At 40.5% G+C, this 27933-nt stretch overlaps 1 protein-coding gene across 1 annotated transcript in view; it reads right to left on the reverse strand.

Annotated features, from left to right (window-relative positions):
- plxdc2b (plexin domain containing 2b) overlaps positions 1 to 27933 on the reverse strand; it is a 113329-nt gene that overhangs the window by 45317 nt on the left and 40079 nt on the right. Inside the window, exons 2-4 of the mRNA XM_085468227.1 lie at positions 20505 to 20728; positions 4699 to 4845; positions 457 to 526 (exon numbers count right to left, since the gene is read on the reverse strand). Of these exons, the coding sequence (XP_085324353.1) occupies positions 457 to 526; positions 4699 to 4845; positions 20505 to 20728 (441 nt within the window). The remainder of the gene's footprint in view (positions 1 to 456; positions 527 to 4698; positions 4846 to 20504; positions 20729 to 27933) is intronic.

Consider the following 27933-nt stretch of genomic DNA (forward strand, 5'->3'; position numbering starts at 1 on the left):
GTCTTGTATCAGGCTGCCTGCTTGGCTGGAAGATTGTTGTTGGTGGTTTTGTACTGTGGTTTGTGCCAGACGAGGTTTTTAAACCCTGAATCTCCCTGATTTAGTTTCCAAGAAGCATCTTTTGCAGAAATAACTCATTGTTTGGTCCCCTTTTCTGTATTTAGGGGGGATATCTCTTTGTACAGTAGCCACACCACACCCACAGGTTCACCAAGTACTAGAAACACATTCAGACATGAACACATGTATGCACACAGACTGTGGTTTTCTTCCCCATTTCATAAATGCCTCTGTACTCCAGACTCATTTCATAAATCTCACCACATTCCCTGCTAAACCCCATAGCAATAAAAATCTGTCTGTGTACAGTATAATATACCAAGCACAGGCAGTATATCCAATAATAACACTAATAAATATGACTGAGAACAGAGGGCAAAAGCAGTGTTCACTTACCACCGGTCGCCACTGTGATTTCACGCAGGTAATGTCCGTAAAAAGGAAAATCGAAGGACAGATTAACTCTCTGTGAAAAAACAAAAACAAAAAACAGACAGATGACCTCAGTCAGGATGATAGAGCTAAGACAGGATCCAAGAAAAAGCTGTTTTGATCTTAAAAAAACAAAGAGGATTTAGATCAGAAGGAAAATGTGAAAAACAAATACCAAAGTGCCCGGTGTGTTACTTCTGCTCTACTTTACAGGGTAATCTTTATGAGAAGAAAGAAGTCCTACAAACTAAAAAAGACAAACACTGAACTCAAAGTTTTGCTGAAAAAAAATGTTTATGTCACAGCTGAAATATACAATGTGAAGCAATGACAGTACTTTCTTAAACACTCATGGAGAAATACTTATATTCAAATTCAAATTTTATTTGTCACACACAACCATACACAGTATGACATGGGGGTGAAATGCTTGTAGCTGTACAATGCCCGACCATTAAATGACATATACACCTTATCTCTGCATGTAACTATTCAGTGGCGGTCGTTTTTTACCTAGGAAAACATGAAGTCTTGAGCCACCCCTTAGTTCATTATATTCTGCTTTCAAAGAGCCAGATCTTCTTCTGAATTTATAAAGTACGATGAGCAAAGGTTGTTTCACTAAAATACAAATGCTTCCCACTTCTTTAGTTGAATCTGTCAAAAAATGCCAAATATATTATACAGTTTGACCCCTTGTGAATAAGGCAGTGGACAAAAGTAGGGTTTACTGTTCTTCCATGTATGTTTGTACATGCTTCAATAAATCAGTGCAACTATTCCCCATTTTCCTAGCAAAATATAGAGAAATGAGGATATGGCTCGGGACTTACATGTCAGCACTGTGACTCCCAAAGTCAGAAATATGAAATATGTCTTTACCTACCCTCTGAACTGACCCATACATAAAATTCAAGGCTCACTTGAGACCACTTTTTACGTTTTACTATAAATTTCTATTAGATTGAGACAGAAAAAAAATGGCGTGGCAAGAAAAGATCTTTTTGGTAAAACCCAAGACACATATTACCGGTAGAAATCTCAACCCTCTAGATCAGTGTTTCCCAACCACTGTGCCACAGCGCATAGGTGTGCCATGAGAAATGATCAGGTGTGATTAGTACTCTAAGCAATCAGCCTGAGTAACGGGCAGAACAATTACATTCTCTTCCACTAGAGGGCAGTACAACTACCTGCTCTAATTAAATAGGTTGCCAACTGTGAGACGATCCAGCGCATGATAGCAATAGATACATATTTGAAAAGAGAAAGTTGTCAATCTGACCTGGGTCCTGGAGATGAAGGCCCTAGCATGAGTAGTGGTTACAAGAAAGCATAAAAGCTATACTGGGGTCAAATCGAACCAATTCTGCTATACCTGGTGCGCGGGGGAAAATGATCAATTTGCTTTTGGTGATTTTTTTGTTTGGTGATGTGCCGTGTGGTCTTTCTAATGTAAAATATGTGCCGTGGCTCCTAAAGGTTGGGAAACACTGCTCTAGCATACTAGTAGGAATAATCGCATGACTAATGTGCACACGTCACCTCTCAGTGAGGTGCAATTCGGCACCTTGAAAATCTAGAGCACGGTACACCTGATGATTTCTCACGACACACGTATGTGCCACTGCACAGTGATTAGGAAACACTGTGCTGGAGTTGGTAGTAACAGTTAGCAGAAATAGTCTATCCGGTCACTTCGTAGCGGAGGAAAGTCATGCTTTAAGTTTAACAGCTAACAATAGCTTTCCTGTGTGCTTCATCCAGACTAATTAGCTATTTCTTTTCACACTAACTCACCATACTAAAATCTTCTAAATGGTAAAATTTGACCAGCCAAAAATCATCAACATCACTGTTACCAATGTATGTTTCATGCTAACGTTAGCATTTAGCTCAAAGCATTATCCAGCGTACCCTCATAGAGCTGCTAGCATGGCTGTAGATTCTTGAGGCCTACCATTTCTCACGGGAAATATTTAAACAACAAGCTTTTACACAGAGATGGGCTCATATTGTATTTATAAATATTTTCAAATGAACGGAGACATAATAAAATTATCTTTAAGAGACTACAGGGTAGCCAAAAATGTATCCTATAAATTATAGTTTACATTCATTGTTTTATCCCTCGGGTTAAATTCCAGACACTGCCAGTAAGTGTTATGGAGATGGACAGTCCACAGTGAACATGCTGATATTATGCATGGTCCTACAGATTGTGCCAGAGGGAGTAATCCTGTGGCAAACCACGATGAATCTTGAAGACCATAGAGACAATCCAGAGCTTAACTTTTCTGCACTCCGGTGATGAAGCTAACCTCTGTGACTGCATTTTGTTTTACAACTTTATTAGCCAATTTCTTTGAGTAATAGCTGGCAGCCGGCACAGTTTGGAAGGAAGATCTCTGAGTATATGCAGGACTTTAACTGTCTTCATTATAAAGTCTATTTGTTTAAAACGTTAGTCTGCCGAGGTTGTGCCGCAGATCTGTTCAGCACAGATGGTTTTCCCTGCTTCTTTCGCTCCAATATGAAATCAAATTATTCAGCCGAGAATTCCAGCGTCTCCTTTTGACTCCAGATTCCTCAGTTGACCGCTGAATTAGGAATTCACTTCGTAAAACAAAGTCAGAGAACCTTTCCCCGATGCTGTTTACAAGAACGCCTCGCTTCTTAGCCGGGACGTTCAGTGGCTAAAATGAATAGCTTGCCTCAGAGTGGATAGCTCAATCCATCACCACCCAGCTGAAGGTAAAGGAGCAGAATTCACAATGTGGGCCTCTATTCTGTATCCTTGCCAGCTATTGCTCACCCTGGGCAGTTTTTCTTTCTCTCTCTCTTTCTTTTACTGCAATTCTGCTTTGTTTCTCAGTCAGTCTGCTGCTGCCTTGTGTGACTCCATCAGTATGCAGCTTGCATGCATCACCTGCTTGTGCTGAGGTGGAGGGAGGGGAGCTTTCTAATTTTTTCACTGCAGGGATACTTTTAATGGTAAAAATGCAAGAAGAATTACTTGCTGTTTTTAGCCTTAAAAACAACCGTAGTCCTTCCAGTAATGTGTGTGTAGTGATAAGAAAATAACTGTTTTCAGAGGGGTTATTGTCACGATCCTCCTCATTTACAGTGACAAATTGTACACTTTAAGTCAGCTTTATATGTTATGTCTGCTTCGTTGGATGTCCCAAATCTACAATCTGGTTCATTCTTAAAAAGGGTCAACTAAAGTGCATGGTGAATTATTTCTACTTCATAACATCTAAGCAAGTATCCCCTTCATGAATGGAAATACAGAGGGTTTATGACAAGGTTATAGTCAAGAACAGGAAGGACAGATTAGACTTTGGCAGAAAACATTTAAAAGAGTCTGCACAGTTTTGGAAAAAACTTATTTTGACAGATGAAACCAAGATTAGCTTGAACCAGAATGATAGGAAGAGAAAAGGATGAAGGAGAGAAACAGCTCAAAGGATGAATTATGGCATGGGCATGTATGGCTGCCAGTGGAACTGGGCCACTAGTGTTTATTGATGATGTGCCTGCTGATAGAAGTAGCAGGATGAATTGTGAAGTGTACAGGGCTATGCTCTCTGCTCAGACTCAGCCAAATGCTGCAAAGCTGACCAGACAGAGCTTTACAATGCAAATGGATAATGACCCATAGCATACCACAAAAGCAACCCAAGAGTTTCCAAAGCAAAGAAATGGGGCATTTTTCAATGTCCAAGTCAGTCACCTGATCTCAATCTGATAAAACATGCTTTTCAGTCATTAAATATAAAAATATACAAAAAAGGAACCACAAACTTCTGTTGTACAGTGGCAGAAATACAAAAGTTGTGCCTTTGTCCAACTAAACGCAGAAATGTCTTAAAGTTGGATAATAATTGTGGTTCCACAGTAACAAAGATATTGTAGTGAGCAGCAGTTGTAGATGGAGCAATAGGTCCATTTCTGGAAAAAACACCAACATCTGTGAACCGAGCTAAAGCAGATCAAAGCACCTGTACACAGAATTCAACATAAGTAAGGTTCAGATGTAAACATATTTCCTTTAAAATGCTCAGATTCATTTTCAGGATAACAAAATTATAGCTCATAACCATTTATCAGAGTGAAAAACACACATCTGATGGATAATTTTTGGTATCAAATGTCTTTAAATATGCCAACATCGAGTAAATCTCATGATGTGTGTTGACTTACCGCAGCTTGTCTGTGTGTGTTGGACAGAATGCCGTGGATCTTCACTTTGTCCTTGTCCATCTGGTCGATATTTACCCACAAGCCCTTGCTCATCGGATCTGAAGGGCCGTACGTCTTTGATGTGTAGTAGTTGTGATCTGTATCCTCCTGAAGAATGAAAGAGAAAATAAGATAATACATCGGGTGAGTCTGAGTCGATCTGTGAAGTTTGTACAGTATAATAAGGGCGCAAAGTGTAGAGAATATAAACACATTTAAAAATAGAGATTGTGCAGCTCATTGCAGTCTAATACACAGTTACCACTAAATAAAAATAAAACACATGCATATGGAAATTCACTGACATCCAGTATTTTTAATTTTGCAGCTAACCAAATTACCCACTAAATTAGATTATAACAGTCCCCGTCCTTTCCTTCAACCTCTTTCCTTTAAAGCGCTCAGCACATGTACTGCTTTTAATGTTTCCTAATAAAATTAAACAACAAAAAAATGCAATCAGCTCCTTTTTCTCTTAAAAAGCCTGCAAAGTCAGGGCTGCCTTTAATAACAGAGCCATCCATGAACTTTTACAAGGCCATACGAGACGGGCTTGTCTGCTTTTACTGTTTCCTGTGCAGAATTAAGAAGAATGTTCGTGTTGTCTGTTTCCCGCAGGGTCTAATGAGGTACCTTGCAGCTGTGTCTTTTTATTTGAAACACTGTTAAAGTTTATGTTTTGCTGGATGTACATTACTTGCGACTGTGATCTGACTAATAGGAGCTCACAGAGCTCTGCAGATGCTTTGATATATGGGCGGTAATATTCAGAGCTTGTCAAAAGGCCATGAGACAAACATTAATTAAAGCACAATCCTTCCCTGTTCAGTTCGTTTTGCTTCAAGGATTCATATTTCCCCTCAGAGAGTTATAATCTAATACCGCTATTCAATATTCAGCCTGCTATATAAGACAAGGGGAGATAATGTTTCAGGCCTGGCAAAGCCTCTGTGGGACTGATAAATATCTGAATCCCAAATGGAGTTCAGTCATGTAGGTGGTGCTACTTCTGATTAATGTGTACATTTAAACAAACACTGCCACAAGCCTTTCATCACAGATTAACGTGCAGACAGACCATGTCAGGGAAAAAGGCCCCTTCAGGCAGCCTTATTCAGCACATTACTCCCAGAATAGAAAACAAGTCTACTTGTAAAACACACAAATGCAGGGCTGTAAAGTTTCCTGCTAATCAGCACAGGATGATTTCTTGTCTCACGCAGAGAGAGCGAGGGAGATGTAGGCTCCTCAGAGGTGAGAGGGGCCAGCTGGAGAGTTCTTCAAGTAAAGGGGACGGTGGGCAGGGCGCCATCGTCCAGCTGGGTGTAGGTGGATGTGAAGCTGTGGGGGCTTCTCAAGAGAATAACAAACACAGTACAAGGAGCATAAAAAAAATGCTCACACAAATAGTTTTGGTGGGAGGTTGAAAGAGGAAGGTCCCGTTTCTTTAAAACATCCACAAAAATGTCCAACAAGTAAAGTGTAGTACTCAAAATCAGTGTGGGAAAATACAAACATGGTGAGAAATCTGCTCCCACTCTGGTCTCGGTTTTGGGTGGCTTTTATGGGAAACTCGAACAGGTAGGCGCCAAGACAAAGAACAAATAACTCTACTTAATTAGATTTCAGTCCAAAAGTTGGTCAAGAAACCGAGATTCAGTTAGGATTCTTTGAGTTTAGCCTTCATCTGTCTTCAAAAGAGTAGACAGTGCTTATGGTTAAAGTTACACTGTATAAAAGAAGATTGCAGCATTCCTTTTCTCCCAGTTCAAGTGTATAAACATAACTAGGGTGGCTGCTACAGGACAAACATCTTTTCGTCAACCAAGAGAGATCAAAAACATTAAGTTTAGACTGTACCCAATAAATGCTGTGGCTGGCCAGCGTGTTTCTACTAATGTCTGAACCAGATCTAGATCTGCCCCAAAGTTTTTCACTATCTGTGGATGGCTGTCAGTTCAGCTATCAATGCTTATTTATTCTGGAAGAAGCAGTAAAACTTTGTGAAATGAGTCTGATACAGGTCAGTGAGCCAGAGAAGCTCACTTTTGACCGATACCAGCGATACTGAAGTGGATTGTTTAGGATATCCAGAACTGTTGGTAGTTTCTGCTGCTGTTAGCTACTGTTAGCCTCATTTAGCTGCTGTTAGCAGGTGTTAGTGAAACAGTCTTTGAAATGAACATCTGATGGACTCCCCATGAGAAAATGTAATCAAACTGTTTATCAGAGGGAAAGGAAAGATTTTTAGCATACTAGAACCTAACATTAGCTGGCATGATGTTAGCTTAAAACCAGCTAATGTTGTTGTTTAGCTGGCTCTTGTCAGCTGTGTGGAGGGTTGCAGGACAATAAGTAATTGTGACAATATTGGGAATAATTGAGCATGTATATACATATTCTCGTTTGTTTAAGTGCCTGACTTGAATTCAGCAAATGAGGCTTGAGGTGAAAAGGAAGAGGATGACATCTGTACTGTATATTCTATGTATTTATTATCTCACTCTTATTGCCTCTTTATGCCCTGTCCTAATGTTCAATGTCATGCTGCTCTGTTGTATCTTAATTGCCCCTTGGGGATAAATAAAGTCTTTCTGATTCTGATCTTATTAAGATGCCTGTGGCATTGTCTTTTTCCTTTGCGTTTTTGCTTTTTTGGTTAAGGGGACCACTTCCTGCTATACCATTAAAGTTTAAAGGAATCTAAAATCAGAAGTAGCAAAATCTCTTCTTACTGCCAGTTTTCCTTTAAGAAACCTTTAAGAAACTTGTGTGTGATAGTAGCTCCTTTGTTGTGGAAAGTTTGCATTGAGTCGGTGGGAGAAGTAGCTTCAGCCGCGGTGAAGCACATGCTGACAGCCAGGATTAAGTGACTGTAATCAACCATATAGTGTCTGGATATGTCTCAGCATAACAACTATCCAACCGTTCTTTATCGTCTTCCTCTTCCTGTCCTCGTCATGCAGAATTCATCTCCAGAGTAAAGGTTGTCAGTGAGCCAAGTCAAAGTAAAGATAGCACCAAAAGTTAAATTCAAACTCTGAGTAAGAATTAGCATCTCATTCAACATTCTGACATGACAAGCTACTCCATTTGAAGCCTGTAAGTGATATAGAAATGAGGCTTCGTTTCATGGTCTCATTTGTGTATGCATATGCACTTACATGTTTAAAAATAGGGCTAAAATGAGGCTTTTTCTTGACTCGACTTGAACAGAAATGTGTGTATTGTCGAGCCATTAGATGATGAGGGCTGGCACTGCGATTGGCAGACCTGCTGGGATTGATGCTGAGCGTGACTTCATCGCCCACCGGATCTCACGCTATGCTTGATTTAAAAGGAAAAAAACGCTTTAAATCCATCCTAAACACTTTGCCCTTTGGTCTACCCCACTATACAAACAGCCACATTCATACAAATGTTACACTATCATTCACATATATAACAAAATAAAAAACATCATCATGAAAGCTGCCTGTGTGGCATTAAGTCATGGTGACATTTTGACAAGTCTAAACCTAGAGAAATCCCTTTAAGGTAAAGTAACTGCAGAGTCACTTTCATATGCACGATTGCATTTTGAAACGCACACCAGGACATAAAGACAGCTGACGTCTTTCATAAATCAAAACCCACAGAGGTTGTTAGACGTTCCACTCACCAGAAAGAAAAACAGTTGAAAAATCACTGGTGACAGTATAAATCCAAAAATGTGGAGCAGAATATTTTTAATATATTATTAGAAGCTACATGGAAGAGATACCCATCTCTGTTTTCAGCTTAAACTGCGGCGTCCCTGAGCTGACCTCTGTAGTTCAGCTTATTGCACAGTTGAACTCATGAACACCTAGTGCATCATATTTGAGATTTCTTTTTTTAATAGTAATAGTATGAGGAATACCTCGTCTCCTTGATATCATAGAGAGACAAATACACATAGAAACTGGGTGATAGAGCAGTCTGATCTATAAGCTTTTGGCTCTCAGGGGTCTGATTAAACTTTTCCCATGTTTAACATGATCATTCACTATAGGTACCTGGTAAAGTGTTCATCAATAGAATTACCCAATCAGCCAATCACATAACAGCAGCTCACTGCATTTATGCATGTAGACATGGTTAAGATGACCTGCTTAAGTTCAAACCGAGCATCAGAATGGGGGAAAAAAGAGGTTTACAGTAACTTTGAACATGGGGCGATCGTGGCTCAAGAGTTGGGAGTTCGCCTTGCTGGTTCGAGCCCTGGCTTGCACAGTCTCGGTCGTTGTGTGCTTGGGCAAGACACTTCACCCATTGCCTACTGGTGGTGGTCAGAGGGCCCGGTGGCGCCAGTGTCCGGCAGCCTCGCCTCTGTCAGTGCGCCCCAGGGTGGCTGTGGCTACTATGTAGCTTGCCATCACCAGTGTGTGAATGTGTGTGTGAATGGGTGAATGATTGGATGTGTAAAGCACTTTGGGGTCCTTAGGGACTAGTAAAGCGCTATACAAATACAGGCCATTTATGGAATGGTTGTTGGTGTCAGGTGGGCTCATCTGAGTATTTTCCAAACTGTTGATTTGCTGGGATTTTCCCACAAAACCATTTAAGAGGATAATTACCAGCTTGCAAAGGAAAGCAGAAGAGAATATCTGAATGTAACAAACCTTGAAGCAGATGGGCTACAGCAGCAGAAGACCACACCGGGTGCCACTCATGTTAGCTAAGAACCGGCGGGTGGTGGCATGGTAGGCGAGTTCTTGGCACTCTGTCAGCCTCTTAGCACCACAGCTAGGTCCCTTAGCTATGGAAACACCACAGCCTACCTGAGTATTGTTGCTAACCATGTTCATTCTTTTAAGACCACAGTGTACCCATCCTCTGATGACTACTTTGAAGATAATGTTCAAATGATCTTAACTGGTTTCTTGAACCTGAAAATAAGTTCAGTGTACTCAAACGGTCTCCACAGTCACCAGATGTCAATCCCATAGAGAACCTTTGGGATGTGGTGGAATAGAAGGTTCAGTGGTTATGTGTGTATTATTAGTGTAAAGTCAAATGTCAGTTGTATATTCATACACAGTGGGGATAAGTTCAAACTGACACCCACAGAGTTACAGATGTGGATCAGCTGCCCTGAAAAGCTCAAGCAGGAGAAGGTGAATGTGAAAGCTGAAAAAATGTCTCTTAGATTCAGTATTTCATCTCTTCTTCATAAAGTGATAGACTACAAATAGATGGAGATGGAGAAATACTGTAATTGCTGTTGATAATGGATCACTTTGTGGATCTCGTGTACAAAAACAAACTGCTGTAAAGATTCAGAGTACAAAACCCATCCTCGATTCACTCCCATCTCTGTCTGAGGCATTTACTCAGGCTGCCCATTACATCAATATTGCATTATACCGAGACCTGAATATCTGGGCCAACATAGTTTCAATACTGAATGACTCTATAATATAAAGTAGAACCAAATAAAGTAATTTAGCACGTTGAGATTATTCTGGGTCCATTACTGAAATAAAATACGTTTTTTAAATTGTTATTCAAAAGTAGATAGCTGCGGCTGTGATTCGATGGGGTTTTTCAGAGGATAAGAGGAGAGTACACTAAAAACTGTAATCCCCTCAACTGTGATCATGTCTCTGCTGCAGCAGGACTCGAGCTTTGAATAAATGATTCAATATGTTGGGATTAAGATGCACATCTGCCAGCTTTCTTTTTCCCAAGACAACACTATCGTGCACAGTTACATCACGCTGAAGCGTGTTTGAAAAAGCATTTAAAGGACGCCATCGCTCATGTGTGCGGCTCTTCTTCAGTAGATAATGGTTGCCATCCATTACTTTTTGCCACACTTCTTCTAGTTTCAGCAGCTTGCTGGTGTTGGTAGGGAAACATCATCATGGCTGTGCCAGAGTATTTCAGACCTGCTGTAACAGCAGAATGGAAACTGAACTAAAGGTTTATGATGAATGCAAAATGTTGGACCGGGCCATTTCCCAGAATGCTCAGGCATGACCCAAAATAAACCAAAGGATAGCAAAACTGGATCCAATAATAATCAAGAGAATAGCAGCGTCATTATCATTAATTTCTATAATTTTTGTATTCATTTTGTAATAATATTTTTATTTTCTATTTCTATTCCATTTTGAAAACAGATTTCTACACAGTGACATGCAGAATTGATAATCAATGGACTAGATCTTGTACTGCTACCAGCCAATTTCTGGGTTCTATTAGTTATCCAAATAATATTCCTTAATCATGACACACCTGCACACAAACAGCTCATTTGGAAAAGGAAAGGATTTGGCTGATATCAGATTTTGTCTGAGAATGATTCACCTTCAGTTTATCTGAATCTATGGTCAGAATGTAAAGAATCACCACTGCAAGAAGCAGGAAGTTGTTAACCATCATCCCTACAGACAGGCCACAGCCAACGGGTTCGCAGACTGATCTACAACTAACGATCAAATAATCGATCAATTACACATTTGACAGGCTGGAAAGAACAAATGCGCATTATAATTACTGAGCATAACGTTAGTTCAGATCAAGTTCATCCACAATACAGATCAGCAGATGGGTCAGTTGACAATCCTCTACTCATCCTACTGGCAGATCTCACATACCTGCACTAGTAGTTTGACCACAGCTCCTTCATATGTGGAAATCCGAAGGTAGGAAAAGCAGCTAGTGGACAATCAAAGCCATCCCTTTAAATTCACGTGGTTACCTGATATCTCAGAGGACAGTGGCAGTATTTAATCCAATGATTATCATTGGACTGGGCCCAAACTATAGCCTTAACTCAGGCTGCACAGAACCACATTGACTGATAAAGACTAAATGCAACTCAGGACAAGTGATCATGTTTCAGAGAGCAGTGAAACAAATGGAGAATACATTCAGTGAGCAGACTGAAGTGAATCCAGGCATCTAATGTATAATTCAATGTGTACTCTCATCTGTGGGTTTACAGTAGAATTTAATTTGCAAACTGTCTGATGGGGCTGCTCTTTAAAGCGATTTCCATGGACTCAGAAATACACAGAGTGGACTACACACACTACCGGCTCTCTTTGTTCATCTGAAGAAGTGACTACAAACCAACGAGCTGCCTGACCCACTGAGAAACGTCTACACCCGTACTGCTGCAAGGTAGAAACTCAAAACTGAATTTAAACAAGCGTGGGTTCATCGGAAGAGCATCCGTGAGCTGCAGCAGCTGCCTGAGATGGTATGGCATTACACAGTCTAAACGGTGAGCAGTGTAAAGGCGGTAAACATCTCTTTCCAAACACGTTATCCCCCGGGAATCTTTTAACCGACTCGACAAACCGAAACACAAAACAAACAAATTAGGGCAGGTTCTGAAACTGCAGCTCAGGCGAGCAAAGTAATGAAAATTAGCAAACCGAATGACTCCCTTAAGAAACACAAATAAATAGTGAATGTAGTGAAGCATGTAACCCCCCCAAGTGCCTCCTGAGCACTTGGGGGGTCTCAGACATCCAATAACATGTCTCTGCCATAAACCACACCTCTATTACTACACATCAAAGGAAGCTACACAAACACACAAATAGAAGTGGGATGGATAAACCCCCGAAAAACGGATATATTTTTGCTGGCAATCTGACATGCTTGACTCTGGTTAAATATCAGCTCAGTGTAGATCTGAACATCCAGATGTGAACATAAGTGTATATTTTCATCTCAGAGAGACCACAAGGAGTTTTATGTCTCTCTTGTGTTGTCGCAACATGATAAGGGATTTGAAAAAGGAGCAGTCTGCACAATTTATCATCTGAGCGGCTGCTGCATGCCCTCTGCCGCTGACGGTTTTATTCCTCATTCCTCATAAAGATAAGATTTGAAATGTTGCCTCTGACAGCAGGAAACCCCGAGTAAAATAAAGCAAAGTAGAGCTTTTTCAAATGTATGTCGTCTTATGTTTACTTGTTGTAATTTTGTCTCCTTGATTGTCTATTCTGTGAATCTGTTCCTTTTCAGTAAACACGCCATCCATCCATTGTGCTGCTGTCTAATCCTCACTTATGCTCCCTGAGGAGGTTACTTTCATTTCTCTCACTGAAGGGTGTTTTCAATCTCACTTCAAACTCTAAGGACAGAGGGTGTTTAATGCTGTGCAGAGTGTAAAGCCCCAATGACGCAGATTTGTAATATTACGTTGTAGAAATAAAAATGGCTTCACTTTAGGTCAGGGCTACATATTCCTTCTGCTTGGTATGCGAACAGGACCTCGAGGTGATTTCTAGGACTGAGTTTTTGTTGGAGTGGAAGTAGAGGTGGTGAAAAGGTGCAATGCTTTTTATCTCCTGTCTCGGTGAACAATGACTGCAAACGCTGTGTTGCAGGGTAATGAAGCAGGAATGCGGCGTTATGTATTTAAAAAAGGAAATGGGCTGCGCTCTTCTTCTGCATGTTTCTGTCACAAATCAATGTCTGCCCTTTCTCAACGTTAACAGAGTGCTAGCATCTCATTTAAAGGAAGTCTGCACTTGAAGAACAGTGTTTACCAAACTTCTGTATTTCTTTTTTTAAGATATGCTCTTGCTGACAAAGTGTGACCAGCTTCATGCTGCTGTGGAAGTGTTTCTAAAGTTAACGTGTTAATATTATTCACGGGCTTGTGCATATTTCACTGGATTCTTCTCTTAACTTTGACTCGCTGTACTTCGCTCGCGCATCGAAAAACAAGTGTTGAGCATCATGTAACTGACAAAATTTTTTTTTTGTTTACACGGGGTGGGTGGGGGTGTTTATCAGACCGCTGATGTGTGAAGCTATTTTGAAGACACTGTATAACAGTTATTTTTCCCTAATCACTGTTCATAATTGGGAGAAATCATGCCCACCTGCCACCGAGCATAAACGGAGAGGAGGTGGAGAGAGTCTGTAGTTTCAGAACACACACACATTGTCTCAAAAAAAAAAAAAAAACACTACAAAGATTGTATTTCCTGAGATCCCTGAGGAAAATGAATCTCTCTCAAAAACCTTCTGTTGTCTTTCTACCAATACACCGTTGAAAGTGTCCTCACCCAGGGCGCTCTGACACATATGGAAACAGTTCTGCAGAGACTCATAAAAGCTGCACTAAAGATGGCCACACACAGCTGCCTGCTCTTAGACACATATGCAGCTTTCAGAAAGTATTGTAAACGACCTATCTCACATCAGCTGTTTGAATGTCTGCTCTCAGGTAAATGTCATAAATCCATCAAAGCACGCGCCACAGGACTTTTTTTTTTTTATCATCATCACACTGAACTCTGCTTTAAAATCAAACACTCAATAAATCAATTAGACATCAAATCTATTAACACCATTCACAATATCATTTACTTTTTATACACAGTTTTCTTATAGAAATACAATATTTTTATAGAATTGCTGCAGCCACTTTTACTCTCTTAAGCACCCATACACATCTGGAACTAAGCTAAAATAGCCAATGACAGCTAAGAAGCCAGCGAAATCATTCAGCATCGAGCTGGCTTTGAATCATGTTGTGGGTTATGTACATGGATTTTTTTGATAGGCGATCTGGCAACTTGGGTAACATAAGATGACACACAAAATGTGCTAATCCGTGCATTATAATTGGTCGAAAGAAAATCTGAGGGTCACGTAAATTTTGTGAATTTCCCAGGAGAAGTAGCAAAACGGGAGGGTGCCCGGAGATGTCTTAAAATGCGGGAGAAACCTGGAAAAGAAAGGAATGTTTGCGGGTGTTTTTTTTGCTTTATATGACTTTCCATTGAAAATTAACTGTAACTAGTCACCCCTTTACTGGCAGCATGAACATGCCATTAGCCTCTGTGGTTAACTGGGGTTCTCATGTAGCCAGTGGACACCCAAGGAACAGATTGAAAATCTTTGAATGTAGATAAAATTTAGAAAAAGAATAGCAAATTAATAAAAAGCTTAATGCTGATAGTTTTGAGATTGCATTTCAGCCATTATGTTACCCTTTTGATATCCAAAAAGACTAAAAATCCCCCCAAAAACATGTTAATATTAGTCAGACTACAAACAGAAAGCTTCCACACTGAGACGGTTGTTTCTTCCTTCCAGATTTATGTAGATATCAGTTTATAGAGATCATCAGACTACTGATGGATTGCTGCACCTACATGCTCAGGTCTGTCGTCTGCTAGCTGATTTTGTTTTCATGGGCTCCAGGGATACGAGAGTCCGATCAGCCACAAGCGTAGATTTTTGTAGAGATGGTAGAGAGGCTTCCCTCTCAATATTTAGAACAAGTGCATCTTCACCCGAAGGTAAAAGCACAAAAGCATCCATGTTTTAATTAGTTACTCAGAGAAGAAATAAAGCCTCACACTTGGACAGGTCGTCTTCCCTTCTCAGTTTATCTTTTTCACTTTGAAAATATTAACTTTAATTATGAGAAGGAATTAAACACTGAGCCTTTGTAGCAAGTGAGAGCCTGACCGCCTTATATTTCACAAGTGCATTTTTCCTGTGTGACTGTTACTGTAGTTATGTACCGGTTCTCAGATTGCGTCAAAGAATACTCAGCATTGTCCGTGTTACATGGACACCATGGAAAATGGTGGATATTCACTAAAGGGTCTATAATTTTAACACTTTCACCACAGGGGGCAGTGTTTTACTAGTGTATGTGTACTTAACTGTGTGCTGCTGTTCTTTAAACCTTCTTGGTGCTTTTTGTCGAGATGTGAACCTTGGTTTTTGTTGCCTCCTGCTTAAAAAAAATCTGTTTGTTGTGTATTTCATTTAGTTGCACTTCCATCCTTTGCTCTGTTTCTCACCTATTTTGTGCCACACGTGTCCTCTTGGGTATAAATGCCTCCAGCCTTGCTATCCCCACTGCCACCTTGTCTTTGTTCAACTCTGATGTAAAGTTTTCACGGCATAAACTTGTCTTTTCTTCCTGTTTCCTGTTTTATTCTGTTGTATTAATGTTGGATTTTCTTGTGTATTGACTTGTTTTACCTTTTACCTGCCCTCGCCTATGCTGTTTACCTTTCCTACACTGATTAAAGGCAGAGCTCTTCCTCCATGACAAAAACATTTTTAGTCCTGAACCGATTTCCTTCGTCTTGCGCTGCTGAAAATGTTTTCCTTTACCTGGTTAAATAACGGTTACATGAACTCTGTGTATGACCTTGTGGTAGAAAGCAGTATTACATGAAAACACAGCCACTGCCTTAGTTCAAATTTATTTGATATCTCTTCAGCACAATACAAAGATGTAAATACATAGCAGCTGTTCCCTCACGATCTATTGATACTGTTAATTTTGGAGGATTTTAGATGATCCCTTACAACAGGAAATTAAAGAAGTATTGTACATTAAAAAATAATGGCATTAGTTACCATTAGGTTGTGATTTATGGGATAAAAATTCAGAGATATTTTTATAGTTTCCTTCATGTTCTTCAAAACAGAAAAAAATAAAACTATGTTGTACATGAAGTGCCTGCAGCCACAATTGCATAACATGTTGAAAGGTAGCCATTAGATAACAAACATGAAAAATACAACAGAACCACCACAAGCTGCGAGCATGTCGGGGTGTGCAGAGACCTCAGTGTGCTCAGCTGCTGATGAGACTTGGCTTATATTCAGACACCCTGACTCGTTCCTACAGTTTGATTCTGCCTTTCTTATTCCATCGTACAGTGACCTGAGGACACCTACAGCAGAGAAGCTGTTTAATCTGGGTTAATGATCCGGAGAGCTGCTGCAGTGAGTAACAGTCGTTCAGGCGTCAGACAGTCTGCTGTCTAAGCCGCTGTGGTTAAAACCTTCATGTAGAGGTGACAGGAAAGCTGCTATTGGCTAACTTGTGTGTTAAACAAGCACAGAATGACCTCAAAAGGAAGGAGAAAGAAAAAGATCAACAGATTTTTTCACCTGCACTGATGCGGATGAGTTCAACTGGGAAGCATTCAGTCCATCCTTGGATAAAACACGCATAAAAACGTAAAGTTTGGGGCCTTGTGAGTCTCTGTACGGTTGTATAGTTGTGTTTTTCTTTTTCAAACTGACAAACTGACTTTAAATGGTTACACAAAAATGACTTCTTTTTAGCACAAACTCTACATTTTTAATTATTTGCATTGTACAACAAGCAAAAAAGTGGAATTGGACAACAAGTAGTATTTACTGATTTGGGTTTTCTCTGTATTCTAGCTCTGTCCTCTCTCAAATGCACCAAATAAGAAAAAAAAATCGTATTCATAAATTCAGAGCTGGTTAAGCATTTAACTTTTTTCTGTTTTAGCATATTTACCAAACACAACACAACGTACTATAAATAGAAGCAATAAAAATAATTGTGCTCAAAAATATTTGAAGCATAATTTCAGCAGAGAAAATAACAAAAGCCTCCTCTTTGCACCCCAAACTGTAAATGCTATAAACTCGGTAAATACTGCCCAGAGAGTGAGCTGCCTAGGTGCTGCATGCCGATCTCAGATTCGTTCTTGTTTAAAGCAGGGATGTCAAACACAAGCAGCCTGGCAAAAACTCCAAACTGGCCCACTGGACAGCTTTGGAAAATGTGAAGGTGGGTATAGAGTTCGGATTAAAAAAAAATTAAGAATAACTAAAATTAACAAAAACTTTGTGCCTTATAATTACATGACAGTGTGGGCAATAAGCTACCAGAACCTTTTCTGTAATTTTTACATTTATTTATTACAATTTAAGCCCAAAGAGTTACAGCAGCAGCGTGTCTTTATCATGTAGAAAAACCGAGACATGTGGCTGAAACTGAACTTCTTCTTATATTTAGATATTTCAGGGATTAAATATGTATTTAATGCTCTTTTTACTGACAGAAAGAGGAGTTCACTGGTCCACTGAAGACCAAAGTGGGCTCTATGTGGCCCACGGTGTAAAATGAGCTCGACAACCCCGCCTTCGAACGACTGCTGCTTGCTCCACCTCTTACTTTAACCTTAAAACCAAACAGGACCTGATAGGGTGTGAAATTCTTTTACATTTCATTGCTCATATGGTCTGAAACCCCAACAGGTTTTCACAAAGATAGCTGGGGATTTTTTTTAGTCTTTTAGTTTGGAAGAGCATCAAACTTGCTGTCATTAAACAAACTGATGCAAAGCGTCAGTAATTACCACAAGTCTTTGTTACTCACTTTGACAAAATCACTGCATAACGGCATCTCTTAAGACCCACTATTGCACATCAACGAACAACAATAACACAGCGAGAAATTGATGGCATGACAGGCAGTAATTTCAACAGACTGGAGTGTAATGCAGCTATACGACCTTTTTCAGCGCAAGCTTAGATTCACATTTGTTTTGACAGGTAATTTTGGTTGTAAATCACTATTTGAAAGCAGCTTGAAGACTCGCGCAACAAAATAAATTAGGGTACAAAATAACTCCTGGGATGTGTTTACCATCACTGAGTGGTGATATATACCTTTGCTAAAGTGTCAAAGAGTAGATTTCTCCACCAGGACACAGCTAAAGCTGTTTGAGCGGACGGTCTTTAAACCCATTCAGCTCACTGCCGCGTGGAAGCCTTGAGCTCAGTGTTTACTGTTTCTGCCCTCTGAATATGAAGGCTCTGCTGGTGGCAGGTGAGGGAGTGCGTGTGCTGAGTAATGGCAGGGAGGACTGACGGGGTGTTTGTGCTGTCGACTGTTTTTTTCCATTCTGCAACAACAAATGAGGCTCAGAGAGACAAAAAACAACGAGACGGGACATGTCTGAGTGGCGGCGAGCACTTATGTAAGCATAAATGTGCGTGGCTATGACAAACGGAGCACAGGTGCGTGCTGTAGTCCGAGCGTGTTTACAGTTGTGTGAAATTTAAAGTGGTGTGTGTGTGCTTACACACGAATTTGAGCGTGAATGATTACAGCTGACGATCAAAGCTTCTCAGCCCTTGTCACTGAGAGAGACAGGGCTGTGAACCTGAGATGATTAGAGGCCACGGGAAAACTTAACGAGCTGTCTACAACCCAGCTGAACGCCCCCATGCTGCGTGCCATCCAAGGCGCCACAACAAGGTATGCGGGCGATGCCTCTCATTTACATAGATACAAACACAGATTGAGAGCAGCTATTAATCTCCAGCAGGTCCTCCAGACCATTCACATTGTAGGGGGCTGGGTTAATTTCCTGTTCTGGTCTTTTTGAGGTCAAATTTAAAAGGATCCAGTCCCACATAGAAGGTAAATGAACACCTGAGGGCTGGGCTTAATTTGATATAAAATATTAATCCTTAAAGGCCCCTCCTCGTCTTCTTTTTTCATTACTAAACATCCACTCTTGTAAGGAGATTTATAATTGCTCCAGGGAAGCGACCTAAGAGTAGTTTTGGGTCTGGCTCAACAGAGGACTTTATTGATTCATTCATTTCATACTAGTAGGAGGATTTACTGCGTGACGTCGGTCAAACACAAGAAATGAATTAAGGCTGGTGAGTGAAAATGCAGAAACTGTGAACTGCAGGAGAACTTTTAACATCTTTCATTAACATATTATTTAATATAAACTTACAGGCGACTTTGATGTTTGGGCAAATGTTTTGACAATGGTGGGAAGGAAACCTCCAGCAGAACTAGGTTTAGGGAGGGACAGCCATCTGCCGTGACCGGTTGGGGTCAGAGGAAGATTGATAAATGATAAATAATATGTAAAGTTACAGAAAAGCTTTGTGGTAGTTCACTGCTCAGACTGTCTTGTAATTACATGTATAAATTTCGAGAAAGTTTTCATTAATTGGCAGAAAATCTTCTTGTACTTTGGTGTGTTATGGATGGGGGGGGGGGGGGGGGGGTCCTTTAATAATTAGAAAAGCTGTAAAACCCATGAAAACACAGTTAAAAGTTCAAAATCTCCTTCACATTTGCCAGGCTGATTCTGGCCCCAAGTGTTTTGTGTGACACCCCTGATTTAACCATTACGGTTAAGTTATGTCGTTATGAGAGAAGCACCTGGTTATGAAATCAGATGTAACAGAAAACTGGATGTTTCTTATGTTTCCATCAATCTATTTTCATCTCGTTTTCTATATCAGGGTTGCAGGGGAGCGTATGACAGCTGCCATGGGACACAGGTGGGATACAGCCTGGGCAAGTAACCAATCTATGACGGGGCTAACACAGAAAGACAGGCAGCTGCTCAAGCTTACATTCACACCTCCAACCAATTTAGAATTGACAATTAATCTAACCTGAACCCACTGACTGGATTTGACCCAGGACCTTCTTGTCGTGAGAGGAAATTAATACTGAAACTTTCCAGCACACTTGTTTTTTGCATCTTCCACAACAAAAATACACGCTCACTTCCCCCATTTAATTTCCCCCATAATTAAGACTCTTAGATAACCTGCCAAGAATGCCAACATCTGCAGGAAAGCCTTTGTAAGGACAGTAGCAGTAACACTACAAGGTGAGGAAGTGCCTAAATAACAATGACATACCAGTGCATTTACTGGGCATCTCCAAGACTGAAACAATGGCATCTTCAGGCATTTACTGGCCGTTAAACACCAGTGAAGCATGCCAGACGTTGCTTCTAACCTAAAGCAATTGAAAGTATGGTTCACTTACCTGCTGCTTTCTTTTATTGCCTAATCTGTGCATATGCAGTAAAACAAGCTTTACTTTTAAAGCTTGATGCTTGGCTTTTGACTTATTGTCCTAGCCTTCTAAAGGAAAAAAAGAAAAAGAAGCTGTGATAAAAATAAGATCTGGTCCTTGGATCGTTGCTTACCTCTATCTGGGAGCTGTTGTCTGCTTCCTCTGCTGAAACCAGGCCTGGGAAGCCTTCAGGCTCCTCCTGTTCACGCTCCTGGTCCTGCTCCTGACTGGCTCTGTTACTGTCCATGTTACGAGGCTTTGGGGGGAGCCATCTCCTCCACCGGTGACTGTAAAGCTTCACGTCAACAGCTGTATCCTCATCTCTCGCCTGCTCCTGCACGTATGAGTATGGCACCCCTAAGGAGACAGAACAGGAAAGTGTGATTAATAAACAGCTCTCAACAGCTCAATTACTTCTTAAAACAGAATAACTGCTATGATGCCTTCCAGTCAGGTTTTAGACAGAACCACAGCACTGAAACCGCTCTGACCAAAGTGTTTAATGACATATGTCTGAATACAGACAGTGGAAAAATGTCAGTCTTAGTTTTGCTGGATCTCAGTGCAGCATTTGATACAGTTGACCACAACATATTACTCAAACGACTGGAGAGCTGGGCAGGTCTTTCAGGAACTGTACTAAACTGGTTCAAAACATACTTAGAAAACAGGAAATACTTTGTATCAATAGGTAACTTCACATCTGAGCAGACAAGTATCACATGTGGAGTTCCCCAAGGTTCCATCTTGGGACCCCTTCTGTTTAACATTTACATGCTCCCACTTTCACAGATTATAAAGAACAACGAAATAAACTATCATAGCTATGCAGATGACACACAAATATATATCACAATGTCACCAGGAGACCAAGGCCCTGTACAGGCTCTTGGTAAATGCATTGAGGAAATTAACGACTGGTTATGAAGTAATAGTCTTTGGTGCCAAAGAAAAACGATTACAGGTCACCAGAGACAGTCTATACACCTAAAAACCACAAACCAGGCGAGAAATTTGGGTGTAGTGATGGATGCAGACCTAAACTTAGAAAAACACATTAAGACAATAACAAAATCAGCTTACTATCACCTTAAGAATATATCAAGGATAAAAGATCTGATGTCTCAACAGGACCTGGAAAAACTAGTCCATGCATTCATCTTTAGTAGGCTTGATTACTGTAACAGCATCTTTACAGGTCTACCTAAAAAATCAGTCAGACAACTACAGCTCATTCAGAACTCTGCTGCTCGAGTCCTCACTAAGACCAAAAAAGTGGACCACATCAGTCCAGCTCTGAGGTCTTTACACTGGCTGCCTGTCCGTCAGAGGATAGACTTTAAAGTTCCGATGCTGGCCTATAAAGCTCTGAATGGTTTAGGACCAAAATACATCAGTGACCTCCTGACCCAGTATGAACCTTCCAGATCCCTCAGGTCATCTGGATCCGGTTTTTTTATCAGTTCCCAGAGTCAGAACCAGACACGGAGAAGCTGCATTCAGCTTTCATGCTCCATATATCTGGAACAAACTCTCAGAAAGGATCAGATCAGCTGAAACACTCAGTTTATTTAAATCCAGGTTGAAGACTCACCTATTCTCAGCTGCATTTGAATAAAGCACCAAATCCACACTTTTAAGCTTAAATTTCAAAACTTACATTTAACTACTGATTTTAGCTACTTTTTTTAAAATCAATTTTAAATTGTGCTTTTTATTTTTTAATGTCTCTGTAAAGCACTTTGAATCACCTTGTTGTTGAATTGTGCTATATAAATAAACTTGCCTTGCCTAAACAACACTGGTAGATAGATGTATGATAACCCACCAGAAATAAGCTTTGATTGATATGCTAGAGAACCTAAACCATTAAACCCTCTCACAGTCAACTAAAAGGTAAAATCTGTTGCTGTGTAATAAAAACTGTCAGTTTTCAGGGCTACGATAATCACATACCACCAAAGTATTTTTACTTTCAATAAGCCAACAGTCAAATTACAGACGTGGGGACTGTTCAAGCCATTAATGTAATAAGTAACAGTGTCAGTTGACTTTTCTCATTTCTCCATCTGCCTGAAACACATGCACACGAGGAATGAGTCAGCAGCCTTCACACAGACCAGTGGGCCACAGTCACAGCTAATCATCCCGGTTCCTTCGGTCTGAAACGAGACGCCGGTGACAGGTGAGAAATGGCACCGAGTTACTGTAAACACTGACTTGATTATCTGAGCCAGAGACAGATGGATTGGAGATACAATCTGCTGCGTCACTATAAGAAATCTACTTTCCCTTATTCCATCCTTCTTCTCTCAGAGTGACATAATGAAGCGCTTTGCTGATTTGAATCACTGCCTTAATTCAACAGGAGCTAACTGTGCAGTTTGTATTTTATATAGTTAAACAACTACTTCTCATTTAGATGGAAAAGCCTCAGTGTGGTGTGAACAGATGTCTGCAAAGATGCATTTAAAAAAAAGGTTATAGTTTAAAGGTTCACTGTGGAGTTTTTAACCTCCATTAGAGGTGCAGAGGTGTCTTTATGGACAAGGTCAGCATGGCACTTACTGACAGGGAACAGTAACATGCAAAGATGTGCAAAAATTTGTCACAGCAAGAGAAGAAGAAGAAGACCACCTGACAGTACAGGATGTTGTGTATAAATCTATAAATCGACATAAATAGTTTTGTGTTTTTCACATTCAGACACGGCAATGCGCAGATTCACACTACTCTGCTTTTACACGTATTTCTGCTCACACCAGTTAATCCATGCTCCTTACACTCAGGTTGTTCTCACTGATTGCAAAACTTCTCCTGAATTTCTGCTCTTGAAAGTGAAAGTTTGCAACTCATAGTGTGGATACAGCACGCAAATGCAATGTTAAATCCCAAGTTTGAGTCTTGGCCGGACAAAACATTATTTTCCCCACATTTCTGTCTAAAATGCAGAGACTGCATACCTCCACCTTGGAATTCTATTGAAAACAGAAAATATTGTTTTTTGTAAACCAAATATATCAGAATTCCTGAAGCTGATTTTTTCCAAATATGGTGCAGACAATTAAAATCTTTTTGTCTGACACGTTGCAATTATATTTACTTTACTTCTTTTTGGAGCATCCCTCAACGACAGGTACTCAAACTGTAATTGACTTCATCCACTCTGCACTGTGCTTGAGGACTCTTAACATTTTGTCCCTGCATGGCTTTTAGAGTAAAAAAAACAAACACTGTTATTAAAAATATAAGTGGACTGGTCTTTATATAGCATTTTTCTGCCCGATTCACTCACATTCTGGTACTGTCTTCTATTTTAATAGAATTATATTTTAAACTAACATTGTTCTATAATCATAGAACAACAGGGTTCACTTTCTTGCCCAAGGAGACTTTGGCACACAGACTGTCACAGCAACTGCCTCCTATTTTGCTCTTCTTTCCTTTGTAACTGTGTCCTTTGTAACCCCACCCTGTGTTTGATTTTCCCCATTTTTGTCTCATTTCCAATAAGCCACCAGCTTATTGGAAATGAGACTTTGAAAAACAGTAATATACTCCAATTATATTCTAATAGGCTAGTTGTTGTGCCTTTAGGTACAATGTTCAAACTGTTTCTTTCAGGTTGGTATAAAACTAGAACACCTTGAGCACTTTTATAAGGTCAGCAGCTGCTGAGTTCCAAGCTTTTATGAGCGTATAGTTTTATAAACATACTGTAACATTATGGCTTTCTTATATCTATTTTTTTCCTTATTTTCCATAGTAGAGCAGTAGACGTGATTAAAAGTAAAACCTGACAAAGAATGCTTGTTCTCCACTTGTTTACAAGTGTTTCTCTACTTCAGATGCATCACAGAAGGCCGCGGACGTCTGTTCATCTGTCGGTCCTGTTATGACTTCAGGCTTGTTTGCCTTCAGGCTTATAAGCTCCTGCCCCTCCCCCTGGTGACCTGACTAGGATTGGGCTATTAATGTAAATTTGTAACAAACTTAATTTTCGTCGCACTCATCCAGACACAAAGTTTAAAAAAGGCTCATGGCAGATTTTTTGGGTTTTGGAACAAGGGGAACTGCTGATTCCTCTACTCTTAGTTTATGTTGCTTCTCTTTAATGAGACAGAGGTCACTGGGTTTAACTAGTAAGGAGCATTTTCCACTTTTCCCCCTCCGTCTCTTCTCTAACGCTCGCATTTCATTCTCGCTGCCGTCCCTCCTCCCCGCTCCTCCCTCGGGGCCCCCCAACCAGAGGCACTGGTCGAGGGGCCCCGACTGCCTCTCTTCTCCCCACTGGAGAAGAGAGGCAGCGAGAGCAAGTGGAGAAGCTTAAGATGCTAATTCGCTCAAAGAGGAGGCTGACAGATTCACTTTATAATGAGCGTTGGCAAAGGCAAAAAGCAAAGAGACCAATCTGCTCTAACGGGGGTGGGGTGTTGATGCACATGGGAAGAATTTATTGTGGCCAGAGGAAGAGTATGAAATGGGTCTGGGATGACTGCCTCACAATTTGCACATAACTGTTTTAGGAGAACAATTAAAAGTCACCTTCAGTCTCTGAAGTTAAAGACCACAAACTGAGCCAGGAATCCTGGTGTATGATCCAGGACCCAGACATAAATTTTAACTTCCATATTAAGAAAAATAACAACTCTGAGATTTGGAAAACATTTATAAGATACTTTTATCACTGAGCTATGACATAATTGTTATTTTCAATGTCATATAATTGCTATAAAATCATTTCATATACTTCCAGATATAAAGTAGGAGTCCTCATGGCAGTGAGCCAAAACTCCCAAAACTATCTTCCAGTGTGGATAATCTCACTCTTGTTTGGTCTCCGTGGCCACCTATTCACTCCCTGTCTCGTTCTCCGCATACCTCTAATACTTCCTGACACTCATCCTATCCCTAATAGTCATTAATCAGATCAAATCCGTGTGGACAAAGCAGCCCAGGCTACATCCCGTCAACAGCAGTTAAATACGCTAATCCAAGAGGCACCTACGCATACCGTTCCACTGATGTGTAAACATCTATTTCCTTTTAAAGGATCCTTAATATACGATGGAAAACTGGCAAAGTACACATAAACACAACACAGGGCCCTTGACAAATGGTTGCTCTTTTCCCAGCATGTCCCTCTGTGAGCCATGATGAGTCACCCATGCACCTGCATTTCTTCTTGTGAACACAGAAGTACTGTGATGCAGGGATGGCAGTATATCTGATTGTCCAGGGTCTTTTGTCAAGGATTTGGGAGGGCACTGAGGGCAGACCACCGAGGGACACCTAAAATAAACCTCCCCAGGAGGACGGGGGCTTCTCCTCCTAACGAGGCTATTCCTCTTTTGTGAGAAAGGAAATCTTACCCCTCTGCATTTCTTTCACTGCCTCTCAAAGCCACTGCATACCTTCACCCTGACTCTGTCGAGCACCCTTGTTGGCCTGACTCACGCCTGTCAACATCCCTGATTCACAAACCGCTTTTGGTTCCACCTGAAATCTTTCAAAGACACTGAGGCAGTAAAATCGCAGCATGAAGATCCTGTCTGCACCCTTTCTTTCATTCAGTTTCTGCTTGTTTTACTGTTTTCTTGTTTTCTCTTGGTTCCCACCTGACGCCGCGGTGCCGAAAGGAGACTTACAAACTTGACAAGTAGATGATTTGGAATGCTTCACTGCGTTTGTGCATAATTTCAGCGAGAAATGTAGAAAAAGTCACATCCACAAACGATTCCTTAGGCTTTATATCTCTTGGTGTCAGAGTGCTTAATTTAGTGCCCACTGAAAGCTGCTTTATCAGTGTACCCGCAGACCCTGCCAAGCACTTTGGAAGACCTTCAGTATTTTGTGCTGGAACTGTGCTGACTCACATCAGCTCGCCAGCTCCACATGGATTAAGTTGATGTAACTATTCCAACTTTCTGCAACTATAACTATCTTTGAAATAGAAAAAAGTAAGGATCTGCTGTTGACACGGCACAAAACTAATTCTCACAGAGAACAGACAATGTGATCAAAATCTTTCTGCACTGGGAAGCAAAACAATGCAATTTTTCCTCCATTCACTTTCACTTTGTCTCTTCATTAGCAACAGCTGATTAGGGACATTTGTCAGAAGAAGTACTTTTAACAACATGTGCAAAAATCTGATCATGCAAGGGAATACTAACCTAGTCATTAAAATGCAGAAGAAGAAGAAACACAGTGGAAAAAGCTTTTGGAGGTCAGTTTACAGTATGTAACTTTTCTGCTTACACCTAAAACAATAGAAGGATTTGACGTAACTGACTTTCAAGAACTTTCCTGACTGTTTATTAACCTGCTGAAACAAATTAAACACCGTTTGAGTCACACTGACAAGGGTGAAGAAGCTAGTGAGCATGAGCACTGTCATATCTTATATTTCATTAAAAAAAAGACATCAAATTGCTTGATTTGTATAATAAACGGTCCAAACTCCAAAGACATTTACTTCAAATTGAAGCAGAGAAAACCTTTAAATGCACACACAGTGCACTGTACTATTATGCTGAAGCAGTGTGTGAAAAACTAAGTGCACCCTTACTGCTTCCAAAGGAATTAAGAGGGTGAACAGTAGACAGGTGTTGCTAATCAAGCACACTTGATTACCTGATTGATCGATCATCAGCAAGTGTGAGCACCTCTATAAAAGGTGAGGTTTTTGGCAGTTTGCTGGTCAGGAGCATTCAGGTGTGATCTTAATGTAGCAATTGTTGCTTTCCATCAATCTGGGAAAAGTTGTAACACCATTTCTGAAAAAATTGACATCCATCATTCTTTAGTGAAAAGATTATTCACAAGTGGAAAACAATCAAGGCAGATGTCAGTATTCCCAGAAGTGGACGTCAGAGTGTTAACTGCTCAGAGAGACTGTAAAAAACCCAAAACTTACATCTCAGACCTCAGTTAACATAACAGTACAATTAGAAAAAGACTGAATAAGTATGGCTTCTTTGGCAGTGCCAAGAGAAAGCCTCTTCTCTCTAACTAAAAAAGGCAGCACCTGTGTGCTTAAGTTGAGCTTTCCATGGTCTCCATGGTCATATCTTATCCAGTGTAGTTGCAGCTTTAGGCTTAAGTTTGCAAAGTTGCATCTAAACAAATCACAAGACGTCTGGAACGTGCTTTGGACAGATGAGCCCAAAGTAGAGGTGAACAGCGCCACGTTTGGTGAAACTCAAACACAACATATCAGGACAAACACCTCATACCAGCTGTCAGCACGGTGGTGGAGGGGTGATGGGTTTGTTTTGCAGCCACAGGATCTGGACACCTTGCTCTTCAACTCTTCTGTGAACCAGTCTTCTGGAGTATAAGCTGAGGCCATCTGTGTGACGGTACACCTTGGATGTACATAGTTTTCACACAATGCGCCTGTATTTCAGCTTAGTTTTTGCTGAATAAATAACAACACAGTGTAATATGGCACATGTTGTCGTTCATCTGAAGTTGGATTTACCCAATTTTAACACTTACTAAGGACCAGATTGATTTTTTTTATTATATCATGACAGGAAAAACCTTAGAGGGCATAA

Source organism: Copadichromis virginalis, linkage group LG9 (genome assembly GCF_057382275.1).
Source record: "Copadichromis virginalis isolate Kocher_CV1m ecotype Utaka linkage group LG9, C_Virginalis_male_GT1.1, whole genome shotgun sequence".
Lineage (NCBI taxonomy): Eukaryota > Metazoa > Chordata > Actinopteri > Cichliformes > Cichlidae > Copadichromis > Copadichromis virginalis.